The sequence below is a fragment of the Panthera leo genome, chromosome A2 (assembly GCF_018350215.1).
Source record: "Panthera leo isolate Ple1 chromosome A2, P.leo_Ple1_pat1.1, whole genome shotgun sequence".
Classification (NCBI taxonomy): Eukaryota; Metazoa; Chordata; class Mammalia; order Carnivora; family Felidae; genus Panthera; species Panthera leo.
The window spans coordinates 77,434,014-77,461,975 of NC_056680.1; the positions used below are offsets into that span (position 1 = coordinate 77,434,014).

The 27,962-nt window shown below is 38.9% G+C and overlaps 1 protein-coding gene across 1 annotated transcript in view; it reads left to right on the forward strand.

The window, feature by feature from the left end:
- The first annotated feature begins 10,565 nt into the window (after positions 1-10,565).
- NAMPT (nicotinamide phosphoribosyltransferase) overlaps positions 10,566-27,962 on the forward strand; it is a 40,996-nt gene continuing 23,599 nt past the window's right edge. The window contains exons 1-3 of the mRNA XM_042915388.1: positions 10,566-10,758; positions 25,667-25,823; positions 27,176-27,279. Of these exons, the coding sequence (XP_042771322.1) occupies positions 10,702-10,758; positions 25,667-25,823; positions 27,176-27,279 (318 nt within the window). The 5' untranslated portion in view covers positions 10,566-10,701. The remainder of the gene's footprint in view (positions 10,759-25,666; positions 25,824-27,175; positions 27,280-27,962) is intronic.

The window sequence follows — 27,962 nt, forward strand, 5'->3', positions numbered from 1 at the left end:
GGAATAGTTTGAGAAGGATAAGTATTAACTCTTCTTTAAATGTTTGGTAGAGTTTACCTGTAAAGCCATCTGGTATTGGACTTTTGTTTGTTGATAGTATTTCAATTACCAATTTGATTTCATTACTAGTTATCCATTTGTTCAGATTTTCTATTTTCCTGATTCAATCTTGGAAGATTGTATGTTTCTAGAACTTTATCCATTTCTTCTGAGTTGTCCAATTTGTTGGCATATAATTTTTCATAGTAGTCTCATAATCCTTTATATTTTTATGCTATGAATTGTGCCTTATCTCTTTTTCTGATTTTATTTAAGTCCTCTCTTTTTTCTTGATGAATCTCACTAAAGATATATCAATTTTGTTTACTTTTTCAAAGAATCATCTCTTAGTTTCATTGATATTTTTGTCTATATTTCATTTATTTATTTAGTATTTCTGATCTTTAGTATTTCTTTCCTTCTACTAACTGTAGGTTTGTTTATTCTTTTTTTTTCTATTTTCTTTCAGTATATGATAGATTGTTTGAGATTTTTTTCTTGTTTCTTGAGGTAGGCCTGTGTCACTATAAACTTTCCTCTTAAAATTGCTTCTATTGAATCCCAAAGTTTTTGGAACATTTGTGCTTTCATTTTCATTTGTCTTCAGGTATATTTTATTTCTTTTTTGATTTCTTCATTGACCCATTTGTTGTTTAGCCCCTCTATGTTTATGAGGTTTTTTAGGTTTTTTAATTGTAATTGATTTCTAGTTTTGTATCCCTATGATTGGAAAAGATGTTTGATAAGATTTCAGTCTTTTTGAATTTATTAAGACTTGTTTTGTGGCTTAATATATCACCTATCATGGAGAATATTCCCTGTGTACTTGTAAAAAATGAGGATTATGTTGTTTTGGTACGAAATGTTCTCTATATGTGTTAAGTCCATCTGGTGTAATGTGTTGTTCAAAGCCACCATTGCCCTACTGATTTCCTGTAATAGTTGCTTAATTTAAAAAATTAAAAATTAAGGGGCGCCTGGGCTGTGTCGGCTGAGCATCCAACTTCAGCCTAGGTCATGATCTCACAGTGTGTGGTTTCGAGCCCTGTGTCGGGCTCTGTGCTGACATCTTGGAGCCTGGAGCCTGCTTCGGATTCTGTGTCTCCTTTTCTCTCTGCCCCTCCCCCATGTGCACTCTATCTCTCTCTCAAAAATAAACATTTAAAAAAATTTTTAATTACAAATTACAAAATAATGCACAAATGATCAACAAATTATATAGATCAAATTTATTGCATAAATTTCCAGTTCACCACCTTTATATCTCTGTCAGCCCAGCATTTATCACATGATAAAAATTATACAAACTTCTAAATGTGTAAAAATAATTGGAATGAATAAATATAATCTGTATAAATTTCCTTCTTCTTTGATTTTTAACATATATCTATATACCAATTAGACTTTGGAACCCATGGAGCATTTATGCCCATTTTTGCTTTCCAAATTATGTAAGTCCTCACACTTCATTAGATTCATACACGTCAGTAATTATTTTGTATAATTTCATTGTGAAGAATCTTGTGAATTTTCAGTAAACGTAATCTGGCACAGAGCTTTAAAGTCATTCTTAAAACTTGAATATTGTTGGCACATGAAGGACTACACAAAAATATCCAGAATATGGGGATAGCATACGGAGAAAAAAAATCATCTGAAAGTGAAAACAGAAAGAAATATAATCATAACACCAAAAGCTGAAGAGACAGCTTACAAATGTGTTGCTTGATTTGGAAAACGGTTGATTCCTGTGTCAAGAAGACATGGTTCATATGTCACTGATGTAAAAGGAAACCGTTCCCCCTCTCCAATTGCATTGTAACTTGCCTGGCACACTGAAATGGTACCTGTGGAATTTGCACTGTTTTCTGATACTATCCAGGAGGTGCTTTGATTCTAGAAGACAGCCCTAATAACCTTGAACTTATTGCCAGAATGAAGAAAGCTAATTTTCCAGACTTAAATGGCTTAATGAAGATGTCTTTTGAGAGCATCTAACACTCTGTGTCTTATTCTGTATCTACCAACCAAAGTATTAATATGTAAACGGTTTTTCAGGGAGTAACTGCTATATACAGATAGTGGAATCCCAATTTCAGGTCAGGTTTATTTCACATTGCAATTTATTAAATTTTCCCTTAAAGCAACCAAACTTGAAGTTTCTTGTGAGGTTGGTTGGTGTTTCACAAGTCTTTATAGCTTAATCAGCATTGAGCAAGCAATTGATGGAACTATTTCTGGTCCAGCTCTAGGACCATGAAGATACCCTAAAGACATTTTTTATCTGAAGAACATAATGACCTCTTTGGTGCTTCTTCTTCATTTGCAATAGGTATTTACTCTCCAAATAAGAAAATATCAATAATAAATATCCAACTTGCTAATATCTGTTTAGTATTTGGCCATTTCTTAATACGTATTTTATTTCTTTGCTTATGCCCACTAAAATGGGCAACAAAGGAAGAAAATTATACAAGATTAAAATTTCCAACACCTTGTTTCATTTGAAAAAAAAAAAAAAAAAGATTTGTCTGTCCCCAACAACTTCATGTGTGTAGACTTGATTTTTGTAGTCCCAAGGTATCCTGTGATACGGGGTCTGAGTTCACTCTGGAGACAGAAAACCAGACCTGGGCAGAATGGAGCTTGAGAAAGTGAGAATTACAAAGACTGGTCTGAAAACAAATAACAAGGAAATTGTTTAAAAAAAACAAACAAAACAGAGGAAATGATAGGGGCACAAATTTATTCCTAAATTTGGAAGCATTTGGGACCAGGTATCCATTTAGCCACCAGGACATAGGAAGGAGAAATCCAAATAATCAAAAACTCAGTAGGCAAGCAGGTAATCTTATAATTGTCTAATATAAATCCCAAGCTTAAACTGCCCAAATTGAGCTTTTAATTTGATCCACTAAATCTCTTTCCAAAGTTGTCCACAACTCGTGTAATGAGACCACCCTGTAGTTAAAGTCAAAACCTAAGAAGAATCATTGATTCCACTCTTCTCCATCTAGTCCTAATGAATCTCCTCCTACTCTCCCACACACCATATTTCTCAGCAAGTCCTGTTAACTTTCCAAATATCTCTGATCTTTTATCCTCTTTCCACTACTGCCCTCTTAATCCAACCCTCTTAATCCAAGTCCAGTCTCTCACGTGGACTGCAATGGTCACTTAGCTGCTTTCCACACTTACTCTCGTATCCTGTCTAGTCTCTTCTGCATACAGCAGCCATATTTTTTTTCAATGTTCATTTATTTTTGAGAGAGAGAGGGGAGACAGAGAATCTCAAGCACGCTCCACAAGGTCAGTGCAAAGCCCGTGTGGGTCTTGAACGCACATACCGTGAAATCATGACCCAAACTGAAATCAAGAGTCGGACACTTAACCGACTGAGCAACCCAGGTGCCCCCAGCAGCCAAACTGAGGCCAAGTTGATGACCAGTGTTGGAGTAGCCGATTTAGACCACAGGATCAGAACCTTGCATTGAAGATAGCAAAGCAGGAGCACAGAGAAAGAGCATGAATTCCAAAGGCATTTTATCATTTCTGCACTGCTTATTCCCAGAGAAAGAAGTAAACTTAAATCTTATTTAGGGCACTGTTTCTCTTAGTTTGTCACGCAGCCAGATAAGTCTGACTGCATCCTAATAGACTCTGTATGGAATAATGTGCTCTAACAAGGGACGTGCTTTTAAAAAAGTAAAGCCTGTCCCATGTTTCTCTGCCTTCCGCGGTGGTCCTTGTAGACGGGGCCCCATCACTCAGAAGGCTACAGTTCGAGCTGTAGGAGCAGCAAGTGATTCGAGGTGGGAGGTCAGCAGAGCAAGGCTAATGTACACCATTTCTGAGGGGACATGAAGGCGGGAAAACTGATTCTTGGGTTTCCCCATAAAATTGTTTGCCTCTAGAGGGCAGAGTTTGTATCATTTAAATCCTTGTAGGTCCAAGAAGATCTTAAGCATAGGAGGTGCTCATGAAAGGATAGAATTCAATAAAGGCCTTTCTGACAGGCAACCATCCCTTTGAGCCCATCTTGAGCTTGGTCTCCCTCTTTGTCAGTGAAAATTATGAATTTTTAAATCAATCTGTTACTTTCCTATGTTTAATATTAAACCTCTGCGTAAAATGTGTTACACTGTTTTGTTTATTTCCCAGCTAGAATAGTGCTCTGTGGAATTAGGTGCTTTGGGAGGGCAGTGATAATAATTTTTTGAACAGAAGATCCTATTAATTTTTAAAAGTTTGAGCATTAATACACGAAAATGTATCTAGACGGTGCTTAAAAACTGTGATTGACAACATGAGAGCCAATACTGTGTTAGATTCAGTGTAATGATACAGTGGGCACATGGTGTAAGATTACAGTGAAACTAGTTGAATAAATGTCTCTGAGAATAAGTCGATATCTTGTGCTTCCTCAGGGATTTTAAAGATTGCGCTAGAAAAAAAGTGTGAACATGTTTGCTAGCCCGCACACATTTTCCTGAGCCTGCATAAGGAGTGCACATCACCTTTTGTTGCTTTACTGTAGCAAAACCAGGGGCAGGGGCCTGGAAGGAAGGTGGCAGAGGAAGATAAGTGGCAGAGACAGGACTCATTTTGCATGTTCTGGAGGGTGGTTCTGGAGTCCCAGAAATGAGGAGGTTATTTACCTGGTAACAAAGAGACCTAAGAGGCCAAATCTCGGGGGAGATTCCTTTATGGAGACAGAGAATCAATTCACTCTGAGACAGACCTCTGAGGTATCTGGGCTCCTAGCTGGTAATCACTGATGCTTCCCGAGCAGCAGACATTCCTAACCCCCTTCTTTCTTACAGGTGAAGCTTTCGTCTCGTTTCCACAAACGGAGTAGGCCAGCACTCACTGTTTCATCCTCCTTCACAGCTAGGTCATGGGCAAACCTCCCACTGTGACCAGGAGGGCCCAAGGGAAGTCTGCTGGGGCCTCTTGGAGAGGTTTTCACATCTAATACAGAGAGAGATGCGTTCATAACAAAAGCCTACTTTCTTTCCTTGCTCCTGCATGTTCTTGTGTGAGGTCGTGATAGACCTGGAGCAGTCACCTTTTGATGTGTGTGACAAAGACACATATTCAGTACATGGAAGGTCACAGAGGGGAGAAAATGGAAAAGAGCAAGAATCTTGATATCTTTGAGTTACTGGACCCACCCTAGAAAAACCTACCTTGAGACTCCCTTCTGTGGATGAAATTAAACCCCTATTCCTTAAGCTACTTTTAATAGCAGTTGTGATACCTGGAATCAAAAGCATTCTATCTGAGAAAAGTGAGGGAGACCTTTTTATTAAAACAGGATGATACATAGGGGTGCCTGGGTGGTTCAGTCAGTTAAGCATCCAACTTTTGGATCAGGTTATGATCTCATGGTGTGAGTTTGAGCCCCACATCAGGCTCTGAGCTGACAGTGTGGAGCCTGCTTGGAATTCTCTCTCCCTCTCTCTCTGCCCCTCCTCCACTTATACTCTCTCTTTCAGAACAAATAAATAAACTTAAAAAAAAAAAAAAAAAGCAGGATGGTACACTCCAATATCCTCTAGGTAAGCCCTTGAGAAGTTGTCCCAAGTATCTGAGAGAACTACACAAGCCAGAATTCTTTTTAAGGGTGTATGATGAGCTGTAATCACTGGTGGTCCAAGAGCCTTACCCAACACTACAATTTACAGAGGTACAAAGCCACCATCTGAGCACAAGTTCAGGACATGTGGCTACAGAGTGATGACAAGTGGGCTAGAAGAGCCCACCATCAACCAGAGCAAAGAGCAGAGAGAATGACTCCCAAATCCAAGAGTAATCAATGTATTGAAGTGAGTCTCTTTGAAACCTTAAGAAGGGAAGAGCTGGGATAATTTGGAAGGAAAGAGAAGATTGTAAGTCCTAAACCATTTTGTTTGTTTTACAAGTTCTTGATTGTTCTGCAAGGTTGGTGTGCCCTCAAGAAACAAAACAAAATCTAGAACCATTTTTATGTGAGTGCCTATAGTATCATAGGTGTGGCTCAGCAAACACTTAAAAAGAACACTTAAAAAGCCTTGGCAAGCACCACGAGCTTTAATTAAATTGGATTATTTTAACTGAGTAGTATATACAGACATACTGCTCACTTTTGGGAGTGATACTTGTGTTCATTCTTACTGAGTTTGGATGAATTTGAAGAGCAGATTCATATCCTTATATGTAGCTTATAGCATGAAGTATCTGTGGGAAATCCAGTCCATGTGCCCAACTCGGAATGCTGAATTTCAGAGAAGGCCATAAGGATTTCTCTGTGCATGAAGAGCCCCTTTCTCTCCTCTGAAAAATAGGGAAAAGATCTTTGGGCCTGAAGTTGGCCCCAGGATAGTATGATTAATACCCCTGGATAAAGATAGAAAAAGGCAACAAAACCAGTCTGGGGGCACCTGGATGGCTCAGACAGTTAAGCACCTGACTCTTGATTTCAACTCAGGTCATGATCTTGCAGTTCATGAGATCAAGCCCCAAGTGAGGCTCTGTGCTGACAGCGTGGAGCCTGCTTGGGATTCTCTCTCTCTCTCTCTCTCTCTCTCTCTCTCCCTGCCACCCCCTCAAAATAAATAAATAAACTTGAAAAAAAAAAAAAGAAAACTAGTCTTACATCAAGGTTATGAAAATCCTCAGACATAAGATAGGAAAGGCAAGGAAAATAGTAAGTTTCACCAGTCTGAGTATCCCTTACTGTGGCTTCATCCTAAGTATTAATTTCCAAGAAAAATTGAGTCTTAAATGCCAGTTATACTTTTCTAAAATCCACTAGAAATAAACACATACTTACTGAAATGAGAAACATTTATCTGAGTACCTCTGACACACATCATATGCCATCAGTGATAAGCAAACCACACTTAGGAAAACACTGCAATAAAAAATCTTGACAGTTTTTATAGTTCTAATGGTCTTTCTCTCCGTCATTGATTTTGGCCATTGAGTCCTAAGGTGACCATCAGGAAAATGCATAAATAACTATGACCCCCAAATCCCCATACATAGCATCATTTATGCACATTTGCATATGCACATATGCACATTTGCCTTACTTTATTTTTTTTAAGTTTATTTTATTTATTTTGATAGAGAGAATCCCAAGCAGGCTCCATGCTGTCAGTGGGGCTTAATCCCAGGAATCATGAGATCATGACTTGAGCCAAAATCAAGGGTTGGGTGCTTACATGACTGAGCCACCCAGGCGCCCCTGCCTTACTTCTACAGATGAATCAAACCTTTTTATTTTTGCTCTTTACCATTATTTCCCACTTTATTTGTTTGGGATTAGAAAAATGTATGTTTGGATATAATAGGAAACAAAAACACAACTAATAAAGATGGGGAAATTGATGCAGCATACATAGATTGGGAAACTTCTTGCAGGATATGACATGTGGAGGGTTTAACATCAGATGGATGATCAACCCAGCATTGCCCAGGTACATAGTGGGTGTAGCAGACCACAGGACATTTGCAATGGAATGACTGTGCACAATCCATGTATGTGTGCTAATCCTTCCTGTATGTGGGTTACACTTACTCTATCACTTCTGTACTTTCAGAAGACTCAGCAGTTTTCTGGGTGTCTCTGTGTGACTGCAGTGAACCCAGCAGACTGAGTCATTAAAGGGTCAGCAGCACTGATAATCGGATCCACGAAGACCCACATCTTTCTGTAGATGAGTCCTTTTCCTTGGGAAATCACAACTCTGGATGGTCCCCAAAGGGCCATGGAAATTTGAATGAACTTCTGTTTAATTAAAAAGGTTTTCTTTTTGTCTTTGTGACAACTGTTGATGCTTGGTAAAGCTAGAGGAAATTATAAAGGGTGATGGATAGGACCATTGTCAGGAGTTGCAGATGGGTGAATCCCAGACCTACTTCTCTGTTTGGGGTTTACTTTTTTTTTTTTTTTTTTTTTCCTGTTTTTGTTTTGTTTTTGTTTTGACAGTGTTTCTTACTGAAGTGAAATGTGGTCAAGACCGGAATATCTGAGGCAACCTTTAAATACAAACATGTACCAAAGTCTGTCTGGAAGAGTGTGGGGCAACAGAAGTGATGTAGTAACACCCACTTTGCCTGATCAAATGTATGAGTGGCAAACTTTCATAGCACTCTGAGGGATACAAATAAGGAGCTGGATGCCCAATTCACCCTGCTTGACTGGCTATTTGGTAGGAATGGTAGATTAATCCAGGGCTTGGAATAAAGTGAAGGGGCCCAAATGAGTCTTTGTATTGACATTATTTGTCATGTGTGGGTACTCACGAGAACGGTTTCTCAGAAACTTTTACATGCTACTAGATAAACATACTAAATGCTAGCTGTTAAACTGTCTTTCAAGGGAGGCTATTTCAAAACGAAATCTAAACTTTGTATTTGGTAATAATTTCATGGTTCTAAACCCCAATTAATTCAAAATTGGTCCTGCATTAAGCATGTAGGTAGTTACATACAGTGTGCCTGATTCTGTCTTAGAAAAATGGTGATTTTCTGTTGCTAACATATCTTCTTTTCCTCTGGAGATGGCGTTGATGGTTTAAGTCACTGATAATGTGTGTAGGCCTTGTGACTTTCTACATTTAACAAGCAATGTCAATGAAATACTAACATTTTTGCTTGTCCTGATATTAAACTTTTTCACCTTAACAGTGCAAATACAACGCCAAGACTGTAAGATCAAATTTTATTTTGCCTTAAAAAAATGCTACCATAAACAAAGCCCATTTTGTAATCAGAACCCTATTTTTTTCCTGTGTAAGGCAGCATAGAACAATGGTCAGTTATACATACATGGATTCCAGGAAGCAAAGCCAAAAAAATTTGTCATTTAAGTAAAGTAGGTTATGGAAATTTTAAAATGAAGAAACAAGCACCAAATTAAGAGAGGCATACAGGATCATCTTCCTTCTTTGAATCACACTGCATGACTTAAAATTTCCCAAAATAAAAAAATTTTAAATAATTCACTTAAATGTTTTAACAAGTTATTTTCCCCAGTAAACACAGTCAACCAAAAAAAAAGCCTCTTTTGTTTTCAACCTTTTTGCTGAAAATTACTCTAAATGTGTTATTATTTACTACTCTGGTGAGTGTATTGTCACTACCTTGGTATCTCACCACTTCCATGATCTTTGCCTGTACGGACTCCATACATGAAGGTGACTGTCCAGAACCTGTACTTACTCCAAGACCATAGTCTAGACCGAAGTTGCTATTAATTGAAGAGGTCTCCGTTTTCTTGTGATGAATTTCTCCATTCACAATGTACCCGTTTCCACCCCACTCTGCAGATAAAATGAGAGATTTTCACTAACTTGAAAAATAGTCTGTTAAGTCCCTGTACCAGTTTTCACTGAACCGTCCCCTCCATGGCTACTTGTATCTTGTAAAACCTAAATCTTACAACTAAAAAAAAGAAAAAAGAAAAAAGAAAAAAAAAAAAAGGCAGCACCAGCTACTGACCATGTGGACAAAGGAAATCTGTTTCACGTAAAAATGCAACCACGTATAGGAACTGCGCAAGTGGATGGTCTGTACTTAGATGAAGTCATCTGACGTCGTTTCCCTTGCTTCTTATTTGGAGGTTGCCAAACCATTTCCCAAGATTTAACGATTCTAACAATGATGAAAGTCAGTTTTGCACCGTGTCAAAATCTTGGCCCGTTGTCGTTTACTTCTGGGCACTATTAGATTCAATCAGGCCTTGTACTTTCATTAGATGTGAGGACTGAATTCAACCCCAGCCTTCCCGCGCAGGGTATTTTCTCTGGGAAAATATCAAAACATCATTCAAAGGATCAAAGAGCTCAGCCACACAGTCGGAGGAAAGCGGAGTCGATGTGGCAGAGTAAAGGGGCCCCTCAGACCTTATTCCTCACCGCAGATCTTCCGATTTTAAAGAGTGGGTTAGAAGGACCAGGAGGGACAAGAGGGATGGAGGCAAAAGGTTCGCTTTTCAATCCCAGCCGGAGACAAAGGTAAGTAACTGCACGGGGGGGGATGGGGAGAGCGGCAGAGGGAGGCTCCTCGGCCCCCACCCGGGTGGCGTGACTTCTGGAGGACTCAGAAAACGGGCCAGGACTGGGTAGGACGGGAAGGTGTCACGCGGCGGGCGAACCGGCTAATCGCAGAAGGAGCGAGGCTGGGAATTACCCCTCCCCCGCCCCTCACCGTCCCGCCGGGAAATGAAACCGAAGCAGGAACACAGATCCGCGGCCGGGACTGCCCGGCAGCCTCCGGTTTCCCGGAGCCAGCGTGCGGGAAAAAGAGCGCGTGCCTCACGTCCTCTCCGCCCAGCCCCGCCCCCCCCGCGCGTTGCGCACGCGCAGCCGCGTCCCGCCCCTCGCCTCTGCTCCGGGATGATGGGGCGGGGGCGGTGAGCCGAGGTGAGGAGTCGGTCGGAGTCCCTGGGCTGAGAGCTCGAGAGCTGCCGCCGCCACCACCCCCCGCCGCGTCACGGCTCCCGGGCCCGCCCTCCTGTGGCCCCTCCTCCCCACTCCGCTTCCCCCCTCTTCTCCCCCGCCCCTCCGGCCGAGCGGTGACTTAAGCAACGGAGCGCGGTGAAGCCCATTTTTCTCCTTCCTCGCCGCCGCGCTGGGCAGCTCGCGGCGCGTGGCCCGCACACTCCCGCCCGAGATGAATGCTGCGGCAGACCCCGATTTCAACATCCTCCTAGCTACTGACTCCTACAAGGTAGAGGTTCGGGGCGGGGGCAGGTGAAGGGGGAAGAGAGGGCGCGTTCGGGACGAGCGCGGGGCTGTGGGGCGGGGGGCGGCCGGTCTGGGGTCGTGGCGCTGCGCGAGCCCGAGGGAAGAAGCGGGCGAGTGGCGGCGGCCGGATGAGGCAGGTGAAGCTGGCGCCGCAGTGGGGAGGAGGTGGATGGAGGAGGGATGGAGGGATGGACGGCAGGAGGCGGGGCTTTAGGGTGCGTGGTTGGGGGGGGCGCGGCGAGGGGCTGAGGCGGGCCCCAGCCGGCGCCGCCCGCCTGCCCGCCGCTGGGCTCGGGGCTCGGGGCTCAGGCGGTTGTGGCGGGGTCGGGGCCCGGGAGGCTTGGGCGTTACCGGCCGAGCGCACGCTTTCCCCAGGAGCTCGGCCTTTTGGCCTTGGCCGGGTCGGATTGGGCCGGCCTGGGCGAGGGCTCTGCCGAGGAGAGCGGGTCAGTTAGGTAACGGCTCCTGGGGCTCGGCCCTTGAGAAAGGGAGTGGGGTTTGAGAAGTGGGTTTTCCCCGCCAAGCTGAATCGAGTGCACTTCCCCGCCCTTGCTGAGCAGGTACGTCCCTTCCCGAGGAAGCGGTGGGCGAGGACCTAGTAGGGGTGCTAGTAGGGGTGCCGCAGCAGCCAGCCACGTTCCTCTGCCTGTGGCCGGGGTGTGGAGGACACCTATCTGCCCTCGGGAAACATGCTGGATTCCCTCGTCCCACTCCACTGGGCTCCGTTTCAAACTCGTTTGCTCCTGGTGATCACTCGTGCTCCTTATCCCTGTTGTAAAGGCCGATCCCCTGCCCTTACTCCATTAGGGTCACTACAGGATTTCTGTGAAAAGGAATGTGAATCACGAGTTAAATGAACTGTAGTTTTAACCCTGGAGTACTTAGAGGAGTGGCACAACACAACATTGTGTTAATATGCCTATTGGACACTTCAGTGTATTGCTGCCCCATTAAGTTTGTTTGAAACCCACACAAATTAGTAAAGGAAAGAATGATTAAAGGAAAATGTGGCAAAGTTTTTCCCCCTAGTTTCCAAATTACATGAAGTAAACTGAACTATACTTTGCTAAAGCTTTGTTGGCCAACACACTTAAAAGATGAAATGTCAGGCCAGAAAACCCACTTGAACAAAATAAAGTTCAGTTTTTACTTGACAGTGTGGTGGTTTGAAATACAAAGGGAAAGCATATTTTTGGGTTTTGTTGTGAGGTTTTGCTTTTTGTTTCTTTCCTTAAATTTAATTGGACAAAGTATTTTGGAGAATCCCGTTTTACTTAAGTTCTGTTTTGTTCATTTCTTCCCAGGAGTTTAAGATTCTACTAACGATAATTTAGACGGGTAGTTACTTAAAACAGAGCCAAGTTTCCTTAACAAGTGGACTTTTAAATTGAATTTTAAAGTGGAAATCTACACCATTGTAAGGAGATCAAAGTATTATCAACTATGGTTTTCTAAGCCTTAAAACCTTCTCTTGTCTTAGGTCCTAGCATTTTGAGTATCTTCAGTAGTGATTTTAGAATGGTCTCATTCATAGTTTTCTCTTAATTAAATTTTTTCACCCAATTTTTTTCCTAACTAAGTCTTTAAAATGATTTCCAATTTTTATAATGTAATTTATGATTTGATTGAAAATGGGAAATAGTTGATGGGTCTAACTTTTAAAAACAAAATGAGTGTAAATTCCTTTAGTTCATGGTTCCTCGAGCCATTATACGTAAGGAATGTAAAATTGCCTTAACATCAGTTTTCTGGGATGCTTTTAATTAGAATGAATTACCATAAAGTTTTCTAATCTAGCAGGGCATACCTAATGCACTAGTAAAATTTGTATCTCTTTAATATCTTATTCCTGCCCGTTTTCAAATCAGACTGGTATATTTTATTCTCTAATATGAAGCCTATTTGTTTTTTATATGTTTTTAAGTTTTTATTTTAATTTCAGCTATTTAACATACAGTGTAGTATTCATTTCAGGTGTACAATATAGTGATTCCATCACCCAGTGCTCATCACCCAGTGCTCATCACAAGTGCCTTCCTTAATCCCCATCACCTATTTAACACATCCCCCCCCGCCTACCTCCCCCTTGGTAACCATGTTTGTACTCCATAATTAAGAGTCTGTTTTTTGGTTTGTCTGTCTTTATTTTCTCCTTTGCTCATTTGTTTTGTTTCTTAAATTCCACATATGTGTGAAATCATATTTGTCTTTGACTAGTTCACTTAGCATTATACTCTCTAGTTCCATCCATGTCTTCACAAATGGCAATATTTCATTCTTTTTCATGGCTGAATAATCCATTGTGTGTGTGTGTATACACATATATACACATATATGTATGTATACATATATATGTACACACGCACACACACCACCTCTTCTTTATTCCTCAGTGGAGGAACAGTTGGGCTGCTTCCATATCTTGGCTATTGTAAATAATGCTGCTATAAATATAGGGGTGTATGTATCCCTTTGAATTAGTGTTTTTGTGTTTTGGGGGTAAGTACCCAGTAGTAAAATTACTGGATCGTAAGGTAGTTGTATTTTTAACTTTTTGAGGAATCTCCATACTGTTTTCCAGATTGGCTGCACCAGTTTGCATTTCTACCAACAATGCAAAAGTGTTCCTTTATCTCCACATCTTCGCCAACACCTGTTGTTTCTTGTGTTGTTGATTTTAGCCATGTTGACAGGTGAGAGGTGATATCTCATTGTAGTTTTGATTTGCATTTCCTTGATGGGGAATTGATGTTGAGGATCTTTTGATTTATCTTTTGGCCATCTGTATGTCTTTGTTGGAGAACTATCTGTTCATGTCTTTAGTCCATTTTTTAATTGGGTTATTTGTTTTGTGGGTGTTGAGTTGTAGAAGTTCTATATATATTTTGGATTCAAACCCTTTATTAGATACATCATTGTCAAATATATTCTCCCACTCAGTAGGTTGTCTCTTTTAGTTTTGTTGATGGTTTCCTTTGCTGTGCAGAAACTTTTTATTTAGACATAGTCTCAATAGTTTATTTCTGCTTTTGTTTCCCTTGCCTCAGGAGACATATCTAGAAAGAAGTTGCTACAGCCAAAGAAGTTACTGCCTGTGTTCTAGGATTTTTATGATTTCAGGTCTGACATTCAGGTCTTTAATACATTTTTAATTTATTTTGTGTATGGTGTAAGAAAGCAGTCCAGTTTCATTCTTTTGCTTGTAGCTGGCCAGTTTTCCCAACGCTCTTTGTTGAAGAGACTGTCTTTTTCCCATTGGATATTCTTTCCTGTTTTGTTGAAGATTAATTGATATGTAGTGGGTTTATTTCTGGGCTTTCTAATCAGTTCCATTGATCTGTGTATCTATTTTTGTGCCATACTGTTTTGATTACTACAGCTTTGTAATATATCTTAAAGTTCAGAGTTATGATGCCTCCAGCTTTGCTTTGCTTTTTCAAGATTGCTTTGGCTATTCAGGGTTTTTTGTGGTTCCATACAGATTTTAGAATTGTTCTACTTCTGTGAAAAATGCTGTTGGCATTTTGATAGAGATTGCATTAAATGTGTAAGTTGCTTTGGTTGTATAGACATTTTAACAATATTCTTCCAGTTTATGAGCATGAAATGTCTTTCCATTTCTTTGTGTTGTCTTCCATTTCTTTCATGAGTGTTTTACAGTTTTCAGAGTACAGGTCTTTAACCTCTTTGGTTAGATTTATTCCTAGGTGTCTTACTATTTTTGGTGCAAATGTAAATGGGATTGTCCTCTTAATTTCTCTTGCTGCTGCTGCAGTATTGGTGTATAAAAATGCAAGATTTCTGTACATTGATTTTGTATCCTGCAACTCTGCTGAATTCATTTATCAGTTCTAATAGTTTTTTGGTGGAATCTTTTGTGTTTTCTATATGTGGTGAGACCATGTCTTCTGCAAACAGTGAAAGTCTTACTACTTCCTTACCAGTTTGGAAGCCTTTTCTTTTAGTTGTCTGATTGCTGTGGCGGGAACTTCCAGTACTGTATTGAAAAAAAGAGGTGAGAGTGGACATCCTTGTCTTTTCCATGACCTTAGGTGAAAAGCTCTCCATTTTTCCCCATGCAGGATGATGTTAGCTATGGGTTTTTCACATATGGCATTTACTGCATTGAGGTGTATTCCCTCTAAACCTACTTTACTGAGGGATTTTATCATGAATGGATGTTGTACTTTGTCAGATGCTTTTTCTACATCTATGGAAATGATCATGTGGTTCTTATCCTTTCTCTTATTTGTGTGCTATATCACATTAATTGATTTGCGAATAATCAGCCACTCTTGCAGCCCAAGAATAAATCCTACATGATCGTAGTGAATAATTTTTTAATGTATTGTTGGATTTGGTTTGCTAGTAATTTGTTGAGAATTTTTCATCTGTGTTCATCAGAGATATTGGCCTGGAGTTAGTGGTGTCTTTATCTGGTTTGATATCAGAGTAATGCTGGCCTCATAGAATGAATTTGGATGTTTTCCTTCCTTTTCCATTTTTTGGAATAGTTTGAGAAGAATAGGTATTAATTCTTTTTTAAATGTTTGGTAGAGGGGCACCTGAGTTGCTCAGTTGGTTAAACGTCTGACTTCGGCTCAGGTCATGATCTCACAGTTCGTGAGTTCGAGCCCCACATTGGGTTCTGTGCTGACAGTCAGAGCCTGGAGCCTGGAGCCTTCCTCAGTTCTGTGTCTCCCTCTCTTCTGCCCCTCCCCTGCGTGCCCTCTGTCCCTGTCTTTCTCAAAATTAATAAACATTAAAAAATTTTTAAAAATATTTGGTAGAATTTGCCTGGGAAGCTGTCTGGTCCTGGCCTGTTGTTTGTTTGGAGTTTTTTGATTAGTGACTCAATTTTTTTGCTAGCAATAAGTCTGTTCCAGTTTTCTGTTCCAGTTTTGGTAGCTTATACGTTTTTAGGAATTTATCCATTTCTTCTAGGCTGTCCAATTTATTGGTATATCGTTTTTCATAATATTCTCATAATTGTATTTCTGTGGTGTTGGTTGTTATTTCTTCTCTCTCATTTGTGATTTTATTTATTTGAGTCCTTTCTCTTTTTTCTTGATGAGTCTGGCTAGAGGTTTATCAATTTTGTTGAGTTTTTCAAAGAATTAGCTCCTGATTTCATTGCTCTATTCTATTGCTTTTTTTAGTTTCTATATCATTTGTTTCTGCTGTAATATTTATTATATCCTTCCTTATGCTGGTTTGGGGTTTTGTTTGTTCTTTTTCTAGCCTCTTTAGGTGTAAGGTTAGGTTGTTCATTTGAGACTTTTATTGCTTTTTGAGATTGTCCTGTATTGCTTTAAACTTCCCTCTTAGAATCGTTTTTGGTTGCATTCCAAAGGTTTTGAACGATTGTGTTTTCATTTGTTTCTGTGTACTTTGCAATCTATTCTTTTATTTCCTGATTTACGCATTCATTGCTTTTTAACCTCCCTTGCCATCTTTCCAGATTTTTTCTTGTGGTTGACTTCTGGTTTCCTAGCATTGTGGTCAGAAAAGACGCATAGTGTGTCTTTGATCTTGAATTTGTTGAGGCTTGTTTTCTGGGCTAACATGTGATCTATTCTGGAGAATGTTCTGCGTGCAATTGAAAGGAATGTGTATTCTGTTTTAGGATGGAATGTTATGAATGTATCTGCTAAATCCATCTGTTCATTCAAAGCCATTGTTTCTTTATTGATTTCCTCTTTAGGTCATCTGTCCGTTGATGTAAGTAGGGTGTGTTAAAGTCCCTTATTATTATTGTATTCTTATCAATTAATTCCTTTATGTTTGTTATTAACTGTTTTATGTATTTGGTGTTCCTATGTTAGAGGCATAAATATTTACAATCGTTATATCTTCTTGTTGGATTGTCCCCTTTTTTATTATATAGCATCCTTTGTCTCTTGTTACAGTTTTTGTTTTACATTTATTTTTGAGAGACAGAGAACGCACAAGCGGGGGAGGGGCAGAGAGCGATGGAGATGCAGAATCCAAAGCAGGCTCCAGGCTCTGAACAAGCTGCCAGAACAGAGCCCAATGTGGGGCTCGAACCCACGAACCACGAGACCAGAACCTGAGCCGAGTTGGACACTCAACCAACTGAGCCACCCAGGAGCCCCACAGTTTTTGTTTTAAAGTCTACTTCGTTCGATAAAAAGTATTGCTATTCCAGCTTTCGTTTGACATTATTTGCATGGTAGATGTTTCTTCATCCCCTCACTTTCAATCTGCCAGTGTTTTTAGATCTAAAAGGAGTCTCTTGCAGACAGTATGTAGAAGGATCTTGTTTTTTATCTATTCTGTCACCCTATATCTTTCGACTGGAGTGTTTAATCCATTTACATTCAAAGTAATTATTATAAGATATGTATTCACTGCCATTATTTTTTTGTGATTGTTTCTGACGATGTCTCTGATTCATTCTTGTCTTTCTCTCATGGTTTTCTGGTTTTCTTTAATATATTTGGATTTTTTTCTCTTTGTTGCATGTTTATTAGTGGTTTTATATATGTGCTTACCATTAGGTTTGTATGTAACCTCTTTGGCATATAGTAGTCTATATTAAGTTGATGGGCGTTGGAAGTTTGAACCCATTCTTTACTCCTCTCCTTCCCACATTTTAAATATACGTTCTCATATTTTGCATCCTTTTATTTTGTGAGTTCCTTGACTGATTTTTTACAGAAATACCCATTTTTACTGATTTTCTGTTTCCTACCTTTATACTATCCCTTCTGGTCTCTGTTCTGCTCAGAGACTCCCCTTTAATATTTCTTTCAGGGCTTGTTTGGTAGTCATGAACTCCTTTAGCCTTTGTCTGGGAAACACATGATCTCTCTTTCTATTCTGAATGAAAGCCTTGCTAGATAGAGTATTCTTGGCTGCAGATTTTTCCCATATAGCACTTTGGAACTAACATGCCACTACCTTCTGACTTGGAAAGTTTCTTCTGAAAGATCCACTGATAGCTGTATGGGGTTTCCCTTGTATGTTACTGCCTTCTTTTGTCTTGTTCCTTTAAACATTGTTTCTTTATTTTGCCACTTTAATTACTATATGTTTTGGCGTGGATCTGCTTTTGTTGATTTTTTTTGGAGGGTCCTCTGTGTCTCCTGGATCTGGATATCTGTTTCCTTCTCCAGGTTAGGTAAGTTTTCAACTATTATTTCTTCAAATACATTTTTCATCCCCATTTCCTCTCTCTTCTGGGATTCCTATAATATGAATGTTACTATGCTTGATGGAGTCATTGAGTTCTCTAAGTCTATTCTCGTTTTGCGTAATTCTTTTTTCTCAGCTTGATTACTTTCCATTGCTCTGTCTTCTAGATTATTAGTTTGTTTATGTTCTTCCAGGCTGTTGCTCATTCCATCAAGTGTGTTTCTCATTTCATTTACTTAGCCCTTTATCCCTTCTAAGTTATTCGTTATTTCTGTGTTAATGGTCTCACTGATGCCTTCCACTCTTTTCTCAAGTCCAGTGAATGTTTTCATGATCATTACTTTAAATTCTCTGACATGTTACATATATCTGTTTCACTTAGATCTCTGCCCATGGCCTTTTCCTGTTTTTCATTTGGAACAAGTTCCAAAATGTCTTCTCATTTTGTCTTAGTCTCTTTGCCTGCTTCTCTGTGTTAGGAAACTTAGCTACGTCTCCTGTTCTTGAGGGTAATGGCCTTATAAAGAAGAGGTCCGATAGTGCTCTATTGTGTAGTGTCCCCTGTTCCCCAGGGCCTGGCACTTCTGGGAATGTCTCCAGTGTGTGCTGCATGTGCTCACCTGTTGTGTCCTTTAGGCCAGTCATCTATAGAGGTTCTCTTTGTCTGCCATGGGCAGTATTTGGTCCCTAGCCTGAATGTGGTGCATTTTAACTAGGTGTGCTCTGTTCTGTTTGTGAAGTGAGACATGTCACTATCACCAGTAGAACTGAGGCCCTGCAAATCTCCCACCTCAGGAAGTGCCATGTGCTCAGGGTTTGGCCCTCTTCTGGGCGAGGGGGCCCAAAGTGCTAGGACTGAGGCAAATGTGAATGGGAGGGGCAATTCCACCCAAGTGCACAGTGGCAGGGGGTCGTGGGGGCTTGGTGTAAGCAAGTTAGGTAGGGAGTGTGCGTGTTGCACTGGTTCCCACAGGTGGCCCTGTGCTTATGCTGAAGGGCAAGGGGAGTGAAATGGCTTCTGCCAGGGCCTTTGTTCCCAGAGGAATCTATCTATGAATGCTGCCTCTCTGGGACATGGTCCAAGATGAGCAGATAACCTCCCCACTGTGTGCCCTGGCTGTTTTGCAGATCACTGTTTTTTCACACTGTATGTTCATGGGCTGTTTGCCTGCCTTTTCTATAGGAGCAGGGCAGTGCCCTCAGCTGTATCCCGGCCAAGCCTCCTGACCTTTAAAACTCCAGGCTTTAAGCCCTGCTGATTGCAAGAACTCACAAAATTTGGCTCCTCTCACTTTCCAAGCCAAGTGCTATGGGGATTCATATTCCTCCGTGCTCCCTTGTGTGTTTGTCTGTCTGTAGCCCTTCTCCCTTCCACCATAGCGGCCACGATCTGTTTCTCCCAAACCACGTCTCCATACTTCTGCCTTCTTTTTTGTGGCCTCTTCTCTACCTTTAGTTGTGGGATTTGTTCTCCCGCCTTCAGGTAAATTTCTAGGGTATTTAGTATGATTTGATAATTATCTAATTGTTTTGGGACAAGGAAAGCCTAGGGTCCTCTTATTCTGTTGTCTTCCAAACTGGTCTAATATGAAATCTTTTTACTAAGATTTTTAATATCCCCCCAAAAAATATCCCTTAAGAGCATTTAGTCAGGTTGATATGTTTTATACCAATGGTTTACAACAGCACAATAAAATACATTGTGTATTCCATACTAATATTTTTAAATTTTATTTGCCTTATTAGTGGTCTTTATAGGCTATATCCCATTTTTACCTTTTTATCTTCTTAGATGAAAAGAGACAAATCAGAATCTTGATGTTAGAAGCAATGAAATTTTTATTTGGCAATTAAATGAAACTATTAGATATCCTTATCAGCACTTACAAAGTACTGGCTAGTTACAGTAGTGAACCTAGTGGTTTTAGACATGTTGATGGATAAGAGAATAACATTGATTTCTTTCTAAAACTGAAGAAAGAATAGTTGGTCGTCTAAGGACCATAAAAAGGTATTTTGCAAGTAGTACGATAGTGCTTAAGCACATGACAACACAGGTGCTTTGTTTGTCCTTGTATCCTCTCCAGAGGGTTCATTTCTGTAATCACATACTATATCATACATAATAAGGAACTGAGGAAACAGGTAAATGTGGTTGTTTTTCCATTTTCATCCTGGGTTCCTGTTTAATCATTTCAAAATGGCATAAAGCACAATTATCTACTGGGTTGTATTTACATTGTGCTAGGCCAGGTAAGGAAGGGTGCATTGAGGGGTGTTAGTCACTGCGGTGCTTAAAAGGCATTTGGAAATTTTCGTGAAGGAGACAGGTCAGGTTTCTGTTTGGGGGTGGAGGGTTCCCCACCTATCTCTGGGGTAGCCAATGATTAGTTTACAAATAACTGGCTCATTAAAAGATGCATTTCTGTTCCTTGTTCCTTTTCCTTCTGTGTGGATAATGTTTGTAACAATCTACAGCAGAGAATAGTTTCATTATTTCTGAACATTTATCCTGTTAGATAAAAATGGAAGATGTTGTCAATTAAGTTTAAAAAATATATATAGTGTATAACAGTAATCTCTAAGCAATTTACACATCACCCATTGTTATGAAATGTGTATTAAAGCATATCACCCATTGTTATGAATTGTGCTGTCCAGCGTGGGTTGCTTCTCAAAAGGTCATTTGTAAACTGGTTATCTAGAACTCAGCCCATTTTCATCAATTCATTTAATAAATATTGGAGATCTCCTAGGTATTTAAAAGACAAAAGATGTCTCTTAAAATTCAGAATGGGTGAAAATTGTTTTTAGAGAAGTTACAGAAGATTATATAATTTATGATGATGAGGCACCCAGGGTGGCTTTTGTAAAACAGATTTTGCTGTCTCATTAATGGCGAATAACAAACCTTAAAGGTTTGGGCTTTTTGGAAAAAGAGTTGGGGATAGATGAGAATCCTCTCACTGGCAATTTTGTCCTGGCTGGGACTTTAGCAACCTAGTGTCTTTCTCTGACATGTCCCCATTTTTCATAGTTGCTTCTCTTTCATTGCTTCTGATCGGGCAGCTAAGTTATGTCACAGCGGCTCTCCTGGCAGCCTAATCTTTGTAAGGAGTGGAGGACTGTTGCAGTTTCTATGTCAAATTACCTGTGCATTCTTACAATGCAGTTTCCAGTAAGGTTTATACTATAAATTATAGGAAAAGCCCAGGCAATAGAAATAAAATCTTGTATGTAAGTTATGAATATAGTTCAGAGGAAGATTAACTTAGATCAGTAAAGTTTTATAAGATTTTGCAAAACAAAGATACCAGAAGCTGGTGTCCTCTTTGTCAGTTGATTAAATCTTTTTCAAGGGTGCAGCCAAAAAAGTACAAATTATCAAACGCTCTGTGCCAAAGAGGTTTGAGGGAAGGGGTAGTGTGATTATAACTGATTTGACAATTTCCTCTCTCCCCCGAAATGTAATCCAAATATTTTTAAGCCATACTTTTGAAGTTGTTATCGCTTCAAAAGCCAAATAGCAAAGAATTATTTTCTGTGGCAACAGAAGTATTTCCAGGACTTGAAAAATTTTTAAAAATGTTGAAAAGAAGATTGATTGATTGATTGATTGATTGATTGATTTTTGCTATTTTAAGCACAGTAGCATTGAAGAGACATAAAGTTTTAGCCATTCATCGTAAGGCTGAGTGGATCGTCTTCTGAGTGCCCTTACAAATTTTGGAGATAGTAAAACTTATTCTGTGGCATTATACATGTTACCCCATGTGCTCTTATATACACGTGGTATTGTTAAAATGTTGGCTTATGATAATTATTTAGCTGTTAAAATTATAACTGGTAAAGTAGGTTAGTAGTGATTGCCTTTGGACATGTGATCCCATTATGAGAGGAAAGCTCTTGAAAAGACACCAAATAGACTTTATGGAAAATCTGGAGAAGCTCAGGAAAAAGTTAAGAGTCTGCTCTCACAGAAAGATTCTATGCAACTTAAATATTTCTCATATTTCTCTTTAAATGTCATACTTGGGACAAAGATATTTACCCTAGGAATTATAATTTTTAGAAGCTTTTCACGAAGTAAATCACTCACATGACTGTGAAATTAGGTTCTGTTAAGAGAACTGCATTTTCTTGTGTGCCTGTGTTCTTTACCACACATGTATTTATGTACTGGTAGTGCTCTATTAGCTGTAGGAAAATCATGCTAGTTTAGGAAACATTTTTAGGAATAAGGTTTGCTGGGGATATTATGAGAAATTAGCTATTCTCATCTTATAAAAAATGCTGTTTACCGTAGAACCATTTTTCCTATTGATAGAAGCTAAAGTAGTGCTAAGAAAACCAACGTGATTTAAGAGCTTCTTTTGTGTAGTTTAATTTTGAATACTGTGAGACTTTGTTAGCATTACATGACATATTTAAAACAGCTCTAATCCATTCCTTCCACAGCCTTTCCCATCTCCGTAAACGGCACCCTTATTCACCCAGTTGCTCAAGCCAAAAATGTAGGAAACAGTGCTAATCCCTCCCCCTTATTATACCCCACATCTAGTGTTTTAGCCTAATTCTCCTTTACCTCCAGATGAGCCACTGCTCTCACCTAAGCTAGTCTTTGGTGTAGTAATCTTTTACCTGATGGTCCTGCTTCCTCTTTGGTCACCTTGTAATCCATTATCCACCTCACTGTCCAGCTGATCCTTATAAAATATGAATCAGATCATATTCATTCCAGCTTAAAACATCCAGTGGCTTTCTATTGCACTTGATGTAAAATTCAAGCTCCTCGTGGTTGTCTGTAAGCCTTACATGATCGTGTCTCTGCATCTCTCTGACCTTACCATGTATGTACTTCCTCCTTCTCTGCACCTCTAAGAACCAGCCATGCTGGCCTTCATCGTGTCCTGTCCCTTACGTCAGTGTGTCTTCTATCTCCTTGTTGTGTAGGTCACATGTCACCATCTCGGAGAAGCCTTCCTGGCCCCCTATTTACAGCAGTCTCTCAGGCCCCCTCTGGCCTATCATTTTCTTTTAAGTTTCCAAACCTCCCTCTGTATCTGAAATTATGGTGTTTTTATATTGGTTTTCTCTGACCTTTCAGCCCTCATTAGCCCTTTGAGAATAGAAACTGTCTCAGTCCATTTTATTTCCCCATCCTCAGAATCTGAAACAGTGCCTGATATATAGTGGACACAGGATATATATTTGTGAATGAACTATTTATAAAATAACAATTAATTAATTTGATTTTCTGCTGTATCATCTTATTTTCTGAAGGTTCCCAGGTTCAGAGAGACCTTAGCAGAAAGTAAAATGAAGAGGATAGTAAACCTACCAGAACTAGAATCATTGTAAATCATCTTTTGGCTGTATTTGTAGAATAGTATTTACTAAGAAGCTCGGTTTAAAAATTTCCCCGATTTAAACAATGGTATAAGCCAATACAAATATATCTAACTATACTATTTTTTCTATAAATGTATTGGGTGTTCATTGGTAGGTGGTTAATGGTAAATTAGATTTCATGGTTAATTACCTGAGAATTAGCTGCTTTAACAGTTCAGTTCTTAAACCTAGAGAACTGCAGAACAGTTCTCTAAAGCTGTCCAAAGAAGATGTTTTTTTAACGTTTGTTTATTTTTAGAGAGAGAAAGAGCAAGTGTGCACAAGCAGGGGAGGGACAGAGAGAGGGAAAGAGAATCCCAAACAGTCTCCATGCTGTTAGCATGGAGTCCAATGCAGGGCTCGATCTCACTAACCCGTGAGATCATGACCTGAGCCAAAATCAAGAATCAGACACTTAAATAACTGAACCATGCAGGTGCCCCTGTGCTAAGCTTTTAAGTACCATAATTAAAAAACATGGCAGAAGTAAAGCTTTAAAATTATAAACATGTTCAGTTATTGGCCAGAACTGGGACTCTATTTGTCTGATCGAAAAATTTTAGTATACTCTTAGACCAAAGAGGAGAGTTAAATGCTTTAGGGACATTTCTATTCAGCTTTTAACTGTTTGGTCTACTCAGAAGATTCATTTACCTTCTCATACTTTTAAATTTGATGTAGAAAAAGTAAATTTATAAAGATGTACCTTTGAGTATCTGAACTGTAAAACAGGTCAGGCTAACTACTGAGAGTCACAACTATGAATCTGGCTTTTATAAACTTGCATGATGTGATCCAGACCTTCCTTCAATTTTTACTTCATCATAGTTGACTTTTCTACCTCACTGCTTATTCCCACTAAAGGAGTTAAGAGTTATTTAGATTGTAAACTGGGCATTTTCATTTTTATGTACTTCTTGGGTATGTTTTTAGATAGTGTTCTCTTTTTCTAATCAGTTGAAATAGGGTATCGTTCATACGTATATAAATGTTGTTTTTGCATTTTAGTGAATCGGCTTGAAGATTTAACTGCTTTGGGTTTGGCTTTAGCTATTTCACTGAGCTGCTACTTCAGCCTCCAGTGGTATCAGTCTCCAGGTTCTAACCTTGAAAAAAAACCCTGGTGTAGTACTTCTAGGTTTAAAATTGACCACCCAGTTGCCTTCAAGCAGTGTACGGGTGCTGTTTTCATAGAGTGACAAGTTGCTTCTGTTGGAGCAGAAACATTTATTAAACATTTGTGATCTTTTTTTCTTTTGCTCTCTATATAGAGTATGTTCATCTTAGAATTTTTGTGCTAAGCTACAAAGGTTAAAGCCAAGTTTCATTGGGATTAAGATTGTGCAACCAAACAAGGAAAGCATTGGTTTCCCTTAAACTGAGGATCAGAGCTAACCAGGAACCATGGTTCATGTCACAGTGGTCATTCATGAAACTTGTGCTGCAAAGATTATTCCACCATGACCTACCTTACCACCCTGTACCTTAAGTTTTAGGACATGACCATTCCTAATGTTACAACAGAGCAAATACACATTATTCTCCCAGTTATTTTCTATAGGTAAAATGTTTTAACCACATTAAAATATTTTTAAAAAAATCCAACTATAATGAACTCACTTTTTTTCTTAAAACAAAGATTAATTTTCAACAATGACTCTTACCCATATTTACGGAAAAATTTATAATACTCATTTTTACGCTCCTAAGGATTTGATGTTGCATTGGATAGACTTATTTCCCAATTTGGTGGTAATTGGAGAACAAGTAGTATTATGTATGAAACAAGATATGTTTTCTCCTGCTGTTGCTTTCATCCAGGTTCCATGTGTTATTGTGAAGATCAGAGTCATTCTCCCTACCTGGCTGTACAGATGAGTCATGGGAAGCATTGCCTATTGACTTCTCAAACATACCACATTTAGATAGTAACAGTACCACCCTCTTCCAGTATGTTCTTTTATATCCTGGTTATGCCCCTGCCAGGCAGCTACGTCTCTCTTCCCCTGAAGGAAGACCATTCCCCAAGATCAAATGAGATAACTTTCTTCAAACTTTATTTTCAAGTGCCTGTCCAGCTTAGAAGCCTCCTACTTCCTTAAGTTCATTTGATTTGTTTATAAAAGTTAATACTCTCCTGTGGTTTTCAAAGTAAGATAGTGAACATTAAAAGTATCCTAATAAGTATGATACTTATTTTTTATTCTTTACAGCCAGGAAAAGAAGCTGATGAATAGCAAATAAGTTTAGTTTCTTTGGTTTTAAATAATTTCAAGCCCTTTCAGTCATGATTTCTATTCTGTTCGAATGTTTTCTAACTCAAGTATTGCTTTCCCCTTTAGGTTACTCACTATAAACAGTACCCACCCAATACCAGCAAAGTTTATTCCTACTTTGAATGCCGTGAAAAGAAGACAGAAAACTCAAAAATAAAGAAGGTGAAATACGAGGAAACAGTATTTTATGGGTTGCAGTACATTCTTAATAAGTACTTAAAAGGTATTATTTTTCCTAGTACATTTCAAACACTGCTTTTATGTAAGCTCTTTATAATTTTTCTCCTATATTGTTATATTCTTAATTTAAAGGAACTCATTGAACAGTTTAATTTTGATATTTACTAAATTATTTTGACTATTCTGGGTTTTTTTTTTGAATTGTAAAAAATGTGTTAATTTGAACACATAAATCTTATAATTTGGTATATGTGATTGGTTCTAAATATGAGAAAGGTTTTCTGAAACTAATAAACTTGGGAATAAGTTTAGAAAAGTCAGTAATTTTCTGAGGCTAATCTGGTATGTTAATAGATTTTAAGTCCTTAATTCACAGTAGAGGATTCATTATTGACCTGGGAACTCATTTTGAATCATGGTAGCAATTAGAATATTTTTATCATAGTCATTTTTATCTTAAAGGCCTATTTTTCAGAACTACCTGATGCTGCGGCCTTAGTCTCAAATGTATTTTAAAATGGAAAACCCCCAAAATAATTTCTGTGCAGTTTTATTTGAAAGTCCATTTCTAGTTTGTTTTATAATGGTATTTCAAGGACGGTGGTGGGGGAACAGTTCCCAAAAGTTTTATACATTTTGGAAAATTTCATCTCTGACCTTTTGAAATAAAAATAATCTCAGAATTGAATACAGATTAAGTTGAATTTTACACAGATAAAAACTGAAAATTTTCCATAATCTTGACAAATTTTTAAGACTGATGTCACACTTCAATTTTACAGCTTAAAAACTTGATACAACATGACATTATTAATTATACCTAAAATATACTGACTACCTATTACAGGCCAGCATTATGCTAAGTGCTTCCTGTGTCTTAACTCAGTCCTCACAATCCTGTGAGTGGGTACTCTACTATTACCCTAATTTTACAGCTAAAGATAACTAAAAGTGTACTTGAGGAGCAAAAACTTAAACTTAGTAATTGTGAAAATTATTGGATTATCACCCCTGAAGACATCCTTTATGAATAAAGCAAAAATATTCACCTGGAAAATTATCTGTATCAAATTTCAAGAGTATTTAAATTAATAGTGAGAGAAAAAACACATCTTAGAAGTTAACTTATTCCTGGGATTAAGAAAAAAAATACTCTGTGTAATAGTTGCTTCTGCACACCTGTTTTTCAAACTGGAAATTAACATAGGGTGAGTGATCAGAAGTTCAGATTCCATTTCTGGCTCTGCTGTTGACTCTGGGTGATCATTTAATCTCTCAGTTCTTGTTTTTTTTATCCACAGAATGGTGAAATAGGTAGAGACATGAATCCTACCACAGCTCAGCAATTCATAGAATGCTTTTAGAAATGTAAACAGGAAACGTTTGTCCTTTTAGGTAAGGTTGTGACCAAAGAGAAGATCCAGGAAGCCAAAGAGGTGTACAGAGAGCATTTCCAGGATGATGTCTTTAATGAAAAGGGATGGAACTACATTCTTGAGGTAAAAAATGTTTTTAACGTTTTGCTCTACTTTGGTTTTTCTTTCAGTTCAAAATTTCTTACAAAGGAATTTGAATAGAAGACTGTTCTATAATTACAACTTTTTTCTGTCTGGCCCAAATTTAAGAGCTATTTTAGACATTCTTGGGAAAAGTTAAGGGTAACATTTAAATATTTTTTTATGGTGGCAAATAATTAGTATATAGAATCTATAGCAGGTCTCAGTAATTTGTTGTAATATAAACAAATGATAATTTAAACTTTTTTTTTTTTTTAACATTTATTTATTTTTGAGACAGAGAGAGACAGAGCATGAACGGGGGAGGGTCAGAGAGAGGGAGACACAGAATCTGAAACAGGCTCCAGGCTCTGAGCTGTCAGCACAGAGCCCGACGCGGGGCTCGAACTCACGGACTGCGAGATCATGACCTGAGCTGAAGTCAGCCGCTTAACCGACTGAGCCACCCAGGCGCCCCTAAACAAATGATAATTTAGATAGTGTTTTTCAGAAAGGTGATTTCCTCTTTTCTTTGAAAATATTAGGAAGGGGCATCATTATTTGGCAATTTTGAAATTTTGGTCTATTTTCTTGGCTGTAGCTTATCTAAGGCAATAGATGCAGTGAGTCTATCATTACCCAGTACTTCTAGGAAATTTCCCTTACTGAATAATTGGAATGGTTTG